At 46.3% G+C, this 13,954-nt stretch overlaps 1 protein-coding gene across 4 annotated transcripts in view; it reads left to right on the plus strand.

Moving 5' to 3' along the window:
* The window catches only part of LOC117261997 (transcription factor SOX-6-like), a 188,190-nt gene that overhangs the window by 119,198 nt on the left and 55,038 nt on the right, over positions 1-13,954 (plus strand). For all 4 annotated transcript variants that reach the window (XM_078167556.1, XM_078167559.1, XM_078167558.1 and 1 more), the window contains exons 6-7: positions 6,944-7,116; positions 9,271-9,339. In XM_078167556.1, the coding sequence (XP_078023682.1) occupies positions 6,944-7,116; positions 9,271-9,339 (242 nt within the window). The remainder of the gene's footprint in view (positions 1-6,943; positions 7,117-9,270; positions 9,340-13,954) is intronic.

The raw sequence follows: 13,954 nt of genomic DNA on the forward strand, positions 1-13,954 counted from the left end.
AGGTAATGAAGGAAGTGAAGGGGGTGAAGGTAATGAAGGAAGTGAAGGTAATGAAGGGGGTGAAGGTAATGAAGGGGGTGAAGGTAATGAAGGAAGTGAAGGAGATGAAGGAGATGAAGGAAGTGAAGGGGGTGAAGGTAATGAAGGAAGTGAAGGTAATGAAGGAGGTGAAGGTAATGAAGGACGTGAAGGTAATGAAGGGGGTGAAGGTAATGAAGGAAGTGAAGGGGGTGAAGGTAATGAAGGAAGTGAAGGTAATGAAGGGGGTGAAGGTAATGAAGGGGGTGAAGGTAATGAAGGAAGTGAAGGAGATGAAGGAGATGAAGGAAGTGAAGGTAATGAAGGGGGTGAAGGTAATGAAGGAAGTGAAGGTAATGAAGGAAGTGAAGGTAATGAAGGGGGTGAAGGTGATGAAAGGGGTGAAGGTAATGAAGGAAGTGAAGGGGGTGAAGGTAATGAAGGAAGTGAAGGTAATGAAGGTAATGAAGAAAGTGAAGGTAATGAAGGAAGTGAAGGTGATGAAGGAAGTGAAGGTAATGAAGGAGGTGAAGGTGATGAAGGAAGTGAAGGTAATGAAGGGAGTGAAGGGGGTGAAGGTGATGAAGGAAGTGAAGGTAATGAAGGAAGTGAAGGGGGTGAAGGTGATGAAGGAAGTGAAGGAGATGAAGGAAGTGAAGGAGATGAAGGAAGTGAAGGTAATGAAGGAGGTGAAGGTGATGAAGGAAGTGAAGGTAATGAAGGGGGTGAAGGTAATGAAGGAGGTGAAAGTGATGAAGGAAGTGAAGGAGATGAAGGACGTGAAGGTAATGAAGGGGGTGAAGGTAATGAAGGAAGTGAAGGTAATGAAGGAGGTGAAAGTGATGAAGGAAGTGAAGGAGATGAAGGAAGTGAAGGAGATGAAGGGGGTGAAGGTAATGAAGGAGGTGAAAGTGATGAAGGAAGTGAAGGGGATGAAGGAAGTGAAGGTAATGAAGGGGGTGAAGGTAATGAAGGAGGTGAAAGTGATGAAGGAAGTGAAGGAGATGAAGGAAGTGAAGGAGATGAAGGACGTGAAGGTAATGAAGGGGGTGAAGGTAATGAAGGAAGTGAAGGTAATGAAGGAGGTGAAAGTGATGAAGGAAGTGAAGGAGATGAAGGAAGTGAAGGAGATGAAGGGGGTGAAGGTAATGAAGGAGGTGAAAGTGATGAAGGAAGTGAAGGGGATGAAGGAAGTGAAGGTAATGAAGGACGTGACGGTAATGAAGGAGGTGAAGGTGATGAAGGGGGTGAAGGTGATGAAGGAAGTGAAGGTGATGAAGGACGTGAAGGTAATGAAGGGGGTGAAGGTGATGAAGGAAGTGAAGGTAATGAAGGAGGTGAAAGTGATGAAGGAAGTGAAGGAGATGAAGGAAGTGAAGGAGATGAAGGGGTGAAGGTAATGAAGGAGGTGAAGGTGATGAAGGAAGTGAAGGTAATGAAGGAGGTGAAGGTGATGAAGAAAGTGAAGGTAATGAAGGGGGTGAAGGTGATGAAGGAAGTGAAGGTAATGAAGGAGGTGAAGGTGATGAAGGAAGTGAAGGTAATGAAGGAGGTGAAGGTGATGAAGAAAGTGAAGGTAATGAAGGAAGTGAAGGTAATGAAGGGGGTGAAGGTGATGAAGAAAGTGAAGGTAATGAAGGGGGTGAAGGTAATGAAGGAAGTGAAGGTAATGAAGGGGGTGAAGGTAATGAAGGGGGTGAAGGTAATGAAGGAAGTGAAGGTAATGAAGGTGATGAAGGTAATGAAGGAGGTGAAGGAGATGAAGGAATTGAAGGTAATAAAGGAGGTGAAGGTAATAAAGGAGATGAAGGTGATGAAGGAATTGAAGGTAATAAAGGAGGTGAAGGTAATGAAGGAGGTGAAGGTGATGAAGGAGGTGAAGGTGATGAAGGAAGTGAAGGTGACGAAGGTGATGAAGGAGGTGAAGGTGATGAAGGAAGTGAAGGAGATGAAGGAAGTGAAGATAATGAAGAAGGTGAAGGGGGTGAAGGAGATGAAGGAAGTGAAGGTAATAAAGGAGGTGAAGGTGATGAAGGAGGTGAAGGTGATGAAGGAAGTGAAGGTGACGAAGGAGGTGAAGGTGATGAAGGAGGTGAAGGTGATGAAGGAAGTGAAGGTGATGAAGGAGGTGAAGGTGATGAAGGAGGTGAAGCAGGTGAAGGTGATGAAGGAGGTGAAGGTGATGAAGGAGGTGAAGGAGATGAAGGAAGTGAAGGAGATGAAGGAGGTGAAGGTGATGAAGGAGGTGAAGGAAGTGAAGGTAATGAAGGGGGTGAAGGTGATAAGGAGGTGAAGGTGATAAGGGGGTGAAGGTAATGAAGGAAGTGAAGGTGATGAAGGACGTGAAGGTAATGAAGGGGGTGAAGGTGATGAAGGGGGTGAGGTGATGAAGGAAGTGAAGGTGATGAAGGACGTGAAGGTAATGAAGGGGGTGAAGGTGATGAAGGAAGTGAAGGTAATGAAGGGGGTGAAGGTGATGAAGGAGGTGAAAGTGATGAAGGAAGTGAAGGAGATGAAGGAAGTGAAGGAGATGAAGGGGTGAAGGTAATGAAGGAGGTGAAGGTGATGAAGGAAGTGAAGGTAATGAAGGGGGTGAAGGTGATGAAGAAAGTGAAGGTAATGAAGGAGGTGAAGGTGATGAAGGAAGTGAAGGTAATGAAGGAAGTGAAGGTAATGAAGGTGATGAAGGTAATGAAGGAGGTGAAGGAGATGAAGGAATTGAAGGTAATAAAGGAGGTGAAGGTAATAAAGGAGATGAAGGTGATGAAGGAATTGAAAAGTAGGTAATAAAGGAGGTGAAGGTGATGAAGGAGGTGAAGGTGATGAAGGAAGTGAAGGTGACGAAGGTGATGAAGGAGGTGAAGGTGATGAAGGAAGTGAAGGTGATGAAGGTGATGAAGGAGGTGAAGGTGATGAAGGAAGTGAAGGAGATGAAGGAAGTGAAGATAATGAAGAGGTGAAGGGGGTGAAGGAGATGAAAGAAGTGAAGGTAATAAAGGAGGTGAAGGTGATGAAGGAGGTGAAGGTGATGAAGGAAGTGAAGGTGACAAAGGTGATGAAGGAGGTGAGGTGATGAAGGAGGTGAAGGTGATGAAGGAAGTGAGGTGATGAAGGAGGTGAAGGTGATGAAGGAGGTGAAGGTGATGAAGGAAGTGAAGGTGATGAAGGAGGTGAGGTGATGAAGGAGGTGAAGGAGATGAAGGAGGTGAAGGAAGTGAAGGTAATGAAGGGGGTGAAGGTGATGAAGGAGGTGAAGGTGATGAAGGAGGTGAAGGTAATGAAGGAAGTGCAGGTGATAAAGGGGGTGAAGGTGATGAAGGAAGTGAAAGTGTTGAAGGAAGTGAAGGAGATGAAGGTAATGAAGGAAGTGAAAGTGATGAAGGAAGTAAGGAGATGAAGGTAATGAAGGAAGTGAAGGAGATGAAGGTAATGAAGGAGGTGAAGGTAATGAAGGAAGTGAAGGTAATGAAGGAAGTAAAGTGATGAAGGTAATGAAGGGGGTGAAGGTAATGAAGGAAGTGAAAGTGATGAAGGAAGTGAAGGAGATGAAGGTATGAAGGGGGTGAAGGTAATGAAGGAAGTGAAGGTAATGAAGGAAGTGAAAGTGATGAAGGAAGTGAAGGAGATGAAGGTAATGAAGGTAATGAAGGGGGTGAAGGTGATGAAGGAAGTGAAGGTAATGAAGGAAGTGAAGGAGATGAAGGAAGTGAAGGGGGTGAAGGTAATGAAGGAAGTGAAGGTAATGAAGGAAGTGAAGGTAATGAAGGAAGTGAAAGTGATGAAGGAAGTGAAGGTAATGACGGAAGTGAAAGTGATGAAGGAAGTGAAGGTGATGAAGGAAGTGAAGGGGGTGAAGGTAATGAAGGGGGTGAAGGTAATGAAGGAAGTGAAGGTAATGAAGGAAGTGAAAGTGATGAAGGAAGTGAAGGTAATGACGGAAGTGAAAGTGATGAAGGAAGTGAAGGTAATGAAGGGGGCGAAGGAAGTGAAGGAAGTGAAGGTAATGAAGGAAGTGAAGGTAATGAAGGGGGTGAAGGTGATGAAGGAAGTGAAGGGGGTGAAGGTAATGAAGGAAGTGAAGAGGGTGAGGTGATGAAGGAAGTGAAGGTAATGAAGGGGGTGAAGGTGATGAAGGAAGTGAAGGGGGTGAAGGTAATGAAGGAAGTGAAGGTAATGAAGGGGGTGAAGGTGATGAAGGAAGTGAAGGTAATGACGGAAGTGAAGTGATGAAGGAAGTGAAGGTAATGACGGAAGTGAAAGTGATGAAGGAAGTGAAGGTAATGAAGGAAGTGAAGGTAATGAAGGGGGCGAAGGAAGTGAAGGTAATGAAGGAAGTGAAGGTAATGAAGGAAGTGAAAGTGATGAAGGAAGTGAAGGAGATGAAGGTAATGAAGGGGGTGAAGGTAATGAAGGAAGTGAAGGTGATAAAGGGGGTGAAGGTAATGAAGGGGGTGAAAGTGATGTAGGATGTGAAGGAGGTGAGGTGATGAAGGAAGTGAAGGTAATGAAGGAAGTGAAGGAGATGAAGGTAATGAAGGGGGTGAAGGTAATGAAGGAAGTGAAGGTAATGAAGGAGGTGAAGGTGATGAAGGAGGTGAAGGAAGTGAAGGTAATGAAGGAGTTGAAGGTGATGAATGAGTGAAGGTAATGAAGGAAGTGAAAGTGATGAAGGAGGTGAAGGAAGTGAAGGTAATGAAGGAGTTGAAGGTGATGAAGGAAGTGAAAGTGATGAAGGAAGTGAAGGAGATGAAGGTAATGAAGGGGGTGAAGGTAATGAAGGAAGTGAAGGTAACAAAGGAGGTGAAGGTGATGAAGGAAGTGAGGGTAATGAAGGAAGTGAAAGTGATGAAGGAAGTGAAGGGGTGAAGGTAATGAAGGTGATGAAGGAGGTGAAGGTGATGAAGGAAGTGAAGGTGATGAAAGTGATGAAGGAGTGTGAAGGAGGTGTGGTGATGAAGGAAGTGAAGGTGATGAAAGTGATGAAGGAGATGAAGGTGATGAAGGAGGTGAAGGAAGTGAGGTGATGAAGGTGATGAAGGAGGTGAAGGAAGTGAAGGTGATGAAGGAGGTGAAGGTGATGAAGGTGGTGAAGGAGATGAAGGAGTGAAGTGATGAAGGAGGTGAAAGAGGTGAAGGAGGTGAAGGTGATGAAGGAGGTGAAGGAAGTGAAGGTAATGAAGGAGGTGAAGGTGATGAAGGTGATGAAGGAGGTGAAGGAAGTGAAGGTAATGAAAGAGATGAAGGAGGTGAAGGTGATGAAGGACGTGGGCTAATGCTTACAAACGTTAGCACAAACGTTAGCATATCTAGAGCTCTAACGTCACCTGCTGCTGGTGCTCACACGCTTCTGAGGGCAGCGTCCTGTCGACGGCTGTGTTTCTGTCCTCCTCCTCCTCCTCCTCATCCTCCTCCTCCTCCTCCTCCTCCACCTCCTCCGCTTTATGTTTGAAAGTCACGACTGCTTCGAAAGTCACGAGGCAAAAAGAGAAACGATGTTTAACAACATGTGATTGACAAAATAATCATGTTGAATACAAACCTTAAAAAGAGGGCGGGGCCAGCTTTGTGATGAAGACTTGTTACTAAGGGTGATGAAGATGCTGCTGCTGATGAAGTCAAAGTTGTGACACAGTTTTCGTTCAGTGTGTGTATGTGTGTGTGTGTGTGTGTGTGTGTGTGTGTGTCGTCCCTCCTCCCGACCTTTGAGGAATGTGTTCGTCATAAAGCTGACAGGAGCTCCGACTCTTCACAGGTGAACTTTTATTGTTGTTGGGAGACACTGAGTGATAAACTGTGACGGCATGTTCAGACAGGAAGAGACATAATAAGTAGAGAGATGGAAATACAAGACACTTTCTAAATCTGTTCAACAAACATGTTTCATTTCTTTTGTTTGCTTTTATGTTTCTGGAACTTTAAGCAAAATAAACTAGTTTCTGTGGCGTCTGTCTGCAGCAAGACACAAACTGAACATCACCGTAAATCTTCACCACATTTCTGTCTGTTTTCTCTTCGTTTTTATCGTCATATCAACAGAACAGGTCTGATTCTGAGATGATTTTATGATGATGATGATTTTAAATGGAGACTGAACATCTAAACTATGCAAGACAACTTTATTTATTTGGCTCATTCAGGTGGAAACACAGTGTGCTGCACACAGTGTCAGGCAGACATCAGAGGCACAAAACAAAGCCAGCAACCGATCACATCTGTTTAAACTAAGAGTAAAACCTCATAAATAATAACTAAGATGAAGAATTAACCAATAAAGATACAGAGATGTGTGACTCACAACTGCTCAAGAATTTGTTGAAAATAATGATACTAAAAGTAAACCATTAAACACAATGAATGAGTAAAAACTGAATAGAATGACACATATAAACCAACAAAATAAAATAAAGATAGTACCATGCTCCAGCCCAGGTGTTCAGGCCCCGCCCCCTCAGACAGCATCAGCTTATGGGCGGTGCCTCTCTTGGTAAATATGTCATTAAAGCCCGTTGAAAACACTGCAGCACATGTAGAAATGTATGAAACCTAAAATGATGCCTTCAGGGCCCGTAGGAGACAGTAGCGCCTCACACAGTCTTCTTCTGTTGTTTCAGCCGACACATTTAGACGGTTCTAAAAACTCATCTGAGAAGCACAGAACATGTTTCATGGTGATTCTTACACGCAGCAGTAAATCTACACCTGTTGCCTCACACCTCAGGAGATTTGTTGCAGCTGCGGATTAGTGGGCGGGGCTTCTGGTCTGCTCGTCAGCTCCTTTCAAAAACCGTCCACTGTTGTGAGTTAGCAGCAAGCTAGCTAGCTGTCGACGCCAACAGCCTGTGACGTGATGAGTGATGCGATGACAAAGACCTTTCCAGCTTTCAGCATCAAATTAAAGCCCCTCCCTCTCTGTCTACCTGTGCAGGTACGCCGGAGTCGCTGGAGGAGAAGGAGCACCAACTCTCCACTATGATCGGTCAGCTGATCAGTCTTCGGGAGCAGCTCCTCTCTGCCCACGACGAGCAGAAAAAGATGGCCGCCTCACAGCTGGAGAAGCAGAGACAACAGATGGAGCTGGCCCGGCAGCAGCAGGAGCAGGTAGGGATAGTCACATGGTGTCATGACGTCATCGTCACGGTTCAGAGCGCCTGTCATTCGCTCCTCTCAGATATCCGAATATTTTGATGGCTGAGATTTGGAGATGTAACTCCAGCAGGGTGGAGAGCAGATGTAGCTTTAGGTTGGATGAACTTCCTGTGCTTTCAGTTAGTTAAGAACCAAAGCAGCGCCTTGGTGTGACGCCTCTGCTCACAGACCGCACGTCTCTGAAAGGTGAGCCGTTCATTTCTCTGTGTGAACGCTCAGAACAGGAACACGTATCCTGTCGTCTGCAGGAACACAGCAGGAAGAAGATCGGCCCGAAGTTGGCTTGTAAAATGTCGTCCCAACTGTCAGTAATAAAATCCCAAACTTTCAGAATGAGACCCAGGACGTGAAGTCAAAACATATTTTTTTCTTCTATTATGTGTGTTTATGAGTCTTTAAAAGCTGCGACGATGCTGATGCGTGTCTTCAGGTGTCAGACACAGAGAAACAAGCGTGTGACAGACACAGAGACAGAGAGGTGTTTAGGTGAGCTGCTCTTTGTTTAGGCTGTTTTGCCGACACGTTACTGTAGGTCGACATACGACAGGCTCTGTTTGGACAAGTCCACACCTCCCATCACAACACATTCCACCTTTCACAGCCTCACAAAGGAGCGGGGAGGATGGAGAGAGTGAAAAGAAAGACAGATTCCAATATCAGCCAGTCATTTGGCTGTTGAGACTTGATAGGATAATGCCCTACAGACAAACCCTGAGAAATCTGCCTTTAATGAAATATGACATGTGTGCAAATGGGGCGCCGCCTCCCATTCAGCAGCCTGTAATTACATTTCAGAATAAATACACTAAACGACTCCTCAGAAAAAACACAGTGAGGCAGCTGCTTCACTCTGCCGGCGCAGAGTGGGCGGGATCAGACGCTTGACGTGCTGGCCCTTTAAGGAGTTTAACCTCACGTCACTGGTTGGTCACAGCTGTCCGTCACTGGCTGACAGATTCTGTAACTTCTGACTTCAGATGTTTTTTATCAGAAGGAGTGTGACGGCACCTCCTGTTGAGGAGCGATGATGGGTGTGTGTGTGTGTGGGTGTGTGTGTGTGTGTGGGGGGGGGGTTCCTGAGGCATGCTGGGTGTTGGCCCAGTAAACATGTCAATCCCACACATTGAGTGTCAGGAGCTCAGCACGCTGATGAAACAATCGTGGAGCATTGACCTGCTGCACCGCCCGTCAGACGAACCTTTCAGAGCTGCTGGAAAACATTTTTGTCTTCGATGGTTCAGTGTGCCTTCATCCTCTTCCTCCCTGGCTCACCGTCTCCTCCAGTATCAAAACTCACTGACTGGGTTTTTACAGTTTTCACCCTCCTAAAATGACCCAGATATCACAGCCCATGCAGCCTGAAGTGTTTCCCAGCAGCAGTGACAGACTGTTCACCACAGGTCAGATCAGTGCTGATTAAAATGATAGAAGAAGAAGAACAGCACAGTGACTGGGATCAGCTGGTGGGTGTCTGTCTCATGTGTTGCAGATATGAAGGCTAATGACAGTTAAATGGTGTCCTTAGTTCTGTGTGTGTGTGCGTGTGTGTGCACCCTTTTTTCTTTCCAACTGAAGGTCCACCTGAACCCATCATCATTCTGCAGAGAAGGAAAAAAACGCTCAGGGTTGTTTGTATTTCATTAAACCAATCAGAGCCCTCTGTGGTGGTGCAGCGACAGTAACCCTGCAGAAGGAACATGTTTTGGTATGGAGGTGAGCGCTGGCATTAAAATGGTTAAAAAAGAAAACACCAAATGAAAAAGTTGTTTTAGAGCAGTGGTTCCCAACTGGTGGGTCGTGGTCCAAAAGTGGGTCGCGGCTCTATTCTGATTGGTCCACAAGTGACGCATCAACTTTGTAAAAAATACACTTTATTTTGGAGTGCAGTGAATTTCCAGCACAGAGCTTTTACTTTGAAGAGCCGTTTCCTGCTGTAGAGTGAGAGACTAACACACAGCTGCTGGACAGAGAACTGATGACTGAGGTTTAGTGTTCAGGTCAGCAGCTGTGTCCACACAGAGCTGAAACACAGAGTGGAGACTCAATGGGATTGTTTTATTAACTGTTTCTCTCTTTCTGTGTGTGTGTGTGTGTGTGTGTGTGCAGATCGCCAGACAACAGCAGCAGCTCCTGCAGCAGCAGCACAAGATCAACATTCTCCAACAACAGATCCAGGTCAGTACTGTACACACACACACACACACACACACACCTACCAATTACACCCTCAACACACCTTCACAACTACACAGCAGTCATAAACACACACACACACACACACACACACACTGCTCTCTGCAGACTCCCCTCATCTCTGTTTAACGTCTCTGTCTCAATGATCTGAGCGTCCATTTTCTTCCTCTTCATCATTACTGAGTCATGTGTGATGAAGAAACAACAATGGAGTGAGAGGTCGTGACCTTTTCTGTTATGTTTTGAGACACTGGTCCTGCACTGATACCGAGGCCTGCAGACACACACACACACACACACACACACACACCACTGAGCCAGTAATTGCCCTGGTTATGGCCAGATCATTTACTGCTGCATTGATCACTCAGCGATCGATATCCCAGCATCCTCCAGGCTTCCTCCTCCTCCTCCTCCTCCTCCTCCTCCTCCTCTGCTGTTTGTTCTTCCTCTTAGCTTCTGTCATGAATCCAGATCATAACATGAGACGTACCTCCAGATAAACAAAGGTCACTTCCTGTTTGGTTCACAGGTCTGATTGTGTTTGTTTTCTTTTCTTCTTCTACTGTTTGATCCACCTGATGTTCTGAAACTCGTGATCCGTCTGCGCTCGATATTCATACACGCTCACCGAGGCGTGATGTCCAGCTGTGAACCAAATGCTGCTAAATACACGCGCTGTGGCTGATCGCCATGTGGGACGTTAGCCAGCTTGTATTTCCTCAGGATATGTTTTTAAGTGGTTGAATTGCTGCTGCATTAAATCAGCTGCTGAGTCGATCTGGATCCACTGAGGACCCCGTCAGCCCCCCATTGGCCCCCCATTGGCGACCAGCTTTGGATCTTTCTGTGTTCCGGAGGTGTGATCTAGAGACCCCCCCCTTCTTCTGCTCTTTTATGATGAGGCCCCACCCTTGGATCTTAATAAAGCTCGGATGGGACTTCATTAGGCCTCGGAGCCTCGGGGGACAGCGACACCATAAACTGCTCGGGTCCTCCTCCACGCTGTGAAGCCTGGATACTGTGTCATGTTTGGTTTGGAGGATGGAGGGACGTGCTTCATGTTGTCCCGTCAAGCTTCAGAGACTTTGGCTGCATCTTTTGTTTCTTATTTTCTGTGTTGAATTTAATTCAGACTGACCTGTTGAGTAAATGTTCAGGAATCAGTTCACTCAGAGACAAAAACAAAGAGTTTGTTTTCACTGTAAAGTTGCAGGACATTAAACGCAGCACAGCTGGGCGTGCAGCAGCGACGTGGACTTATTTAGAAAACAAAGGCATTTGTTGGTGAGGCAGCGGAGCTCAGTGCGGAGCTCAGTGCGGAGCATATGGTCTATCTGCTGTACAGAGGTTTACAATGATTATGGCTAAGCTCCAGGGCTTAGTCACTGGAGTACGGCCTGTTTACGCTGTGTCGGATGTGTTTTGGCTTCAAACACACAGGCAGCGCTGCACCGGTCTGTTTCCACTTATCAAATCCAGACCTGAGCTCCTCTCAGGCCAATACTCGGAGGAGCTACTGTTTGAGCTGAGAGGAGGAGGCCTCGGTGCGGTGAGGCGCCGCTCCTTCTTCATCTCTTTATTCCAAACACTAAATGTTGTCCAGATGGAAAAAATAAGAAACAACAGTTGCAACTCCCCGATGTGCAGCGTTCAGCGAACACATGCCATCTGTTGCATCATCGAGACCTTTGGTGATTAATTAGAATTAATTTTATGACTCTGCTCATAAATTCTGAGACTTTTATAGACTGGAGTCTTATCTGAGTCTGATTTATAGACGGAGACAATGAGCTGTCAGCAGGAGCTGCTTTTCCTTCTTCTGTCTCTTCTGTCTGTGGACGACGGTGTCGGTGTGTTTGTCAGCGTACTGTAGTTCAAAGTGACCCAGGTTTCCTGTCATGTGGTTTTAAATGGTGTGGAGAGCCAGCGGGGGGGCAGCCATGGGTTAAAGGAACGCTTCCCAGGACTCGCTCTCATAGATATGATTACACACACACACACACAGAGAAGAAACACACTAAACAGCTGATATTTAAACATTAAAAACATGCATGTACACACACACACACACACACACACACACACACACACAGACACACACACACATGTACTTATAAATGTGTATCATGATATGAACTGAGAGCAGATACAGCTGATGTTACTGCACACATGTGGACTCTTCATATATATATATTCCCCTGCAACACACACACGCACGCACGCACACACACACACACACACACACAGAGGAAGAAACACACTAAACAGCTGATATTTAAACATTAAAAACATGCATGTACACACACACACACACACACACACACACACACATGTACTTATAAATGTGTATCATGATATGAACTGAGAGCAGATACAGCTGATGTTACTGCACACATGTGGACTCTTCATATATATATATTCCCCTGCAACACACGCACAGCATGCATGCACGCACGCACACACACACACACACACACACACACACACACACACACACACACACACACACACAGGGCTGGCGGCGGTGGGCCCTTTGTGTGCGGAGCGTCAGCAGAGCAGCCCAGCCCAGCCTGGTGGCTGACAGGCATGTGTCTTTGTTAAGTCAGTTCCTATAATGGCTCTCATATGGGCCCATTTCTTCGGGCCCACAAAGGCGCAGGCCCTAACCGCACCGCCCGGGCCCTAGCTAACGGGCTAATTAATGACTGCAAAGCGCACTCCTCCTCCTCCTCCTCCCTCTCTCTGTTCTTCATTTATAACTCCTCTGTCTCCTCCTCCGTCTGCTCTGCTCCTCCTCCTCCTCCTCCTCCTCTTCTCTGTGACTTCTTGTTGTTTTCTGATTGTTTTTAATATTCCCCTCTGATGATGATGACGAAGATGAAGCTAACAGTATGGTATGCTGCCCCCTGTTGAAGCTCTCTGTCATGGGGTTAATGTTTCATAACCTGAGCTGTGGATACAGATCTGTGTGACGGCTGAACGAGGACCAGATGAAATCATTTATAGTAAAGAAAGAGACTTTTATTATTTATGAGTCATGATGTGATGATGATGATGATGATGATGATGAACGACACACACACACACCTTCCTCTCTGTAAACTCCTTCTGTCATTACTGAATCAGAGTTGGAAGCTTTTCTCTTGTCTGTAAAGTGCTGATGTCGGCTGAGGCTCTGAGGAGTCCAAGTTACTAAACCTGTGTTAACATAAACACACACACACACACACACACACATGCATAAGAACTAATGGAGCAGGCAAATGGCCGTTAGATGGACAGGCAGCTCCGACATCAGCACATACAGCTTCAGACACAATGAGTCGGAAAGCCATGGAAGGCCCATAACGTGGATTGGACTCAGCAGCTATGGAGAATGGCAAACTCTTGACTTTACAACGGCCCTCACTTCACTGTGTGTGTGTGTGTGTGTGTGTGTGTGTTTGTGTGTGTTAGCCTATAGAAACATATACAGTAACTGTGTGTGCTTCAATTAAAATCACCTCTGCCATCTTCATCCAGCTCACGTGAGTGTAACAACAACAAACTGATTACATATCCTGTTTTTGAGGCTGCATTAAGTCTGACCACCAGGGGGCAGAACTCAGCCCTGCTACATCGTTAGCTTATCGTGTCACTATAGATTACATGCCTAAGGTTGTGTTAATGTTGTGTTCCATTTAGCTCACAAGTCGGAGGTCAGACACAACTTGACCACGTTCCAGTTCAACAAAAAACAAAAACAGCTGTAGCCTGGTGTTACCCAGTGTTAGCATCAGCTGTAGCCTGGTGTGACCCAGTGTTAGCATCAGCTGTAGCCTGGTGTGACCCAGTGTTAGCATCAGCTGTAGCCTGGTGTGACCAGTGTTAGTATCAGCTGTAGCCTGGTGTGACCCAGTGTTAGTATCAGCTGTAGCCTGGTGTGACCCAGTGTTAGTATCAGCTGTAGCCTGGTGTGACCCAGTGTTAGCATCAGCTGTAGCCTGTGTTACCCAGTGTTAGCATCAGCTGTAGCCTGGTGTGACCCAGTGTTAGCATCAGCTGTAGCCTGGTGTTACCCAGTGTTAGCATCAGCTGTAGCCTGGTGTGACCCAGTGTTAGTATCAGCTGTAGCCTGGTGTTACCCAGTGTTAGTATCAGCTGTAGCCTGGTGTGACCCAGTGTTAGCATCAGCTGTAGCCTGGTGTGACCCAGTGTTAGCATCAGCTGTAGCCTGGTGTGACCCAGTGTAAGCATCAGCTGTAGCCTGGTGTGACCCAGTGTTAGTATCAGCTGTAGCCTGGTGTGACCCAGTGTTAGCATCAGCTGTAGCCTGGTGTGACCCAGTGTTAGTATCAGCTGTAGCCTGGTGTTACCCAGTGTTAGTATCAGCTGTAGCCTGGTGTGACCCAGTGTTAGCATCAGCTGTAGCCTGGTGTTACCCAGTGTTAGTATCAGCTGTAGCCTGGTGTGACACAGTGTTAGTATCAGCTGTAGCCTGGTGTGACACAGTGTTAGCATCAGCTGTAGCCTGGTGTTACCCAGTGTTAGCATCAGCTGTAGCCTGGTGTGACCCAGTGTTAGCATCAGCTGTAGCCTGGTGTGACCAGTGTTA

This window comes from Epinephelus lanceolatus, chromosome 5, assembly GCF_041903045.1.
Source record: "Epinephelus lanceolatus isolate andai-2023 chromosome 5, ASM4190304v1, whole genome shotgun sequence".
Taxonomy (NCBI): domain Eukaryota; kingdom Metazoa; phylum Chordata; class Actinopteri; order Perciformes; family Serranidae; genus Epinephelus; species Epinephelus lanceolatus.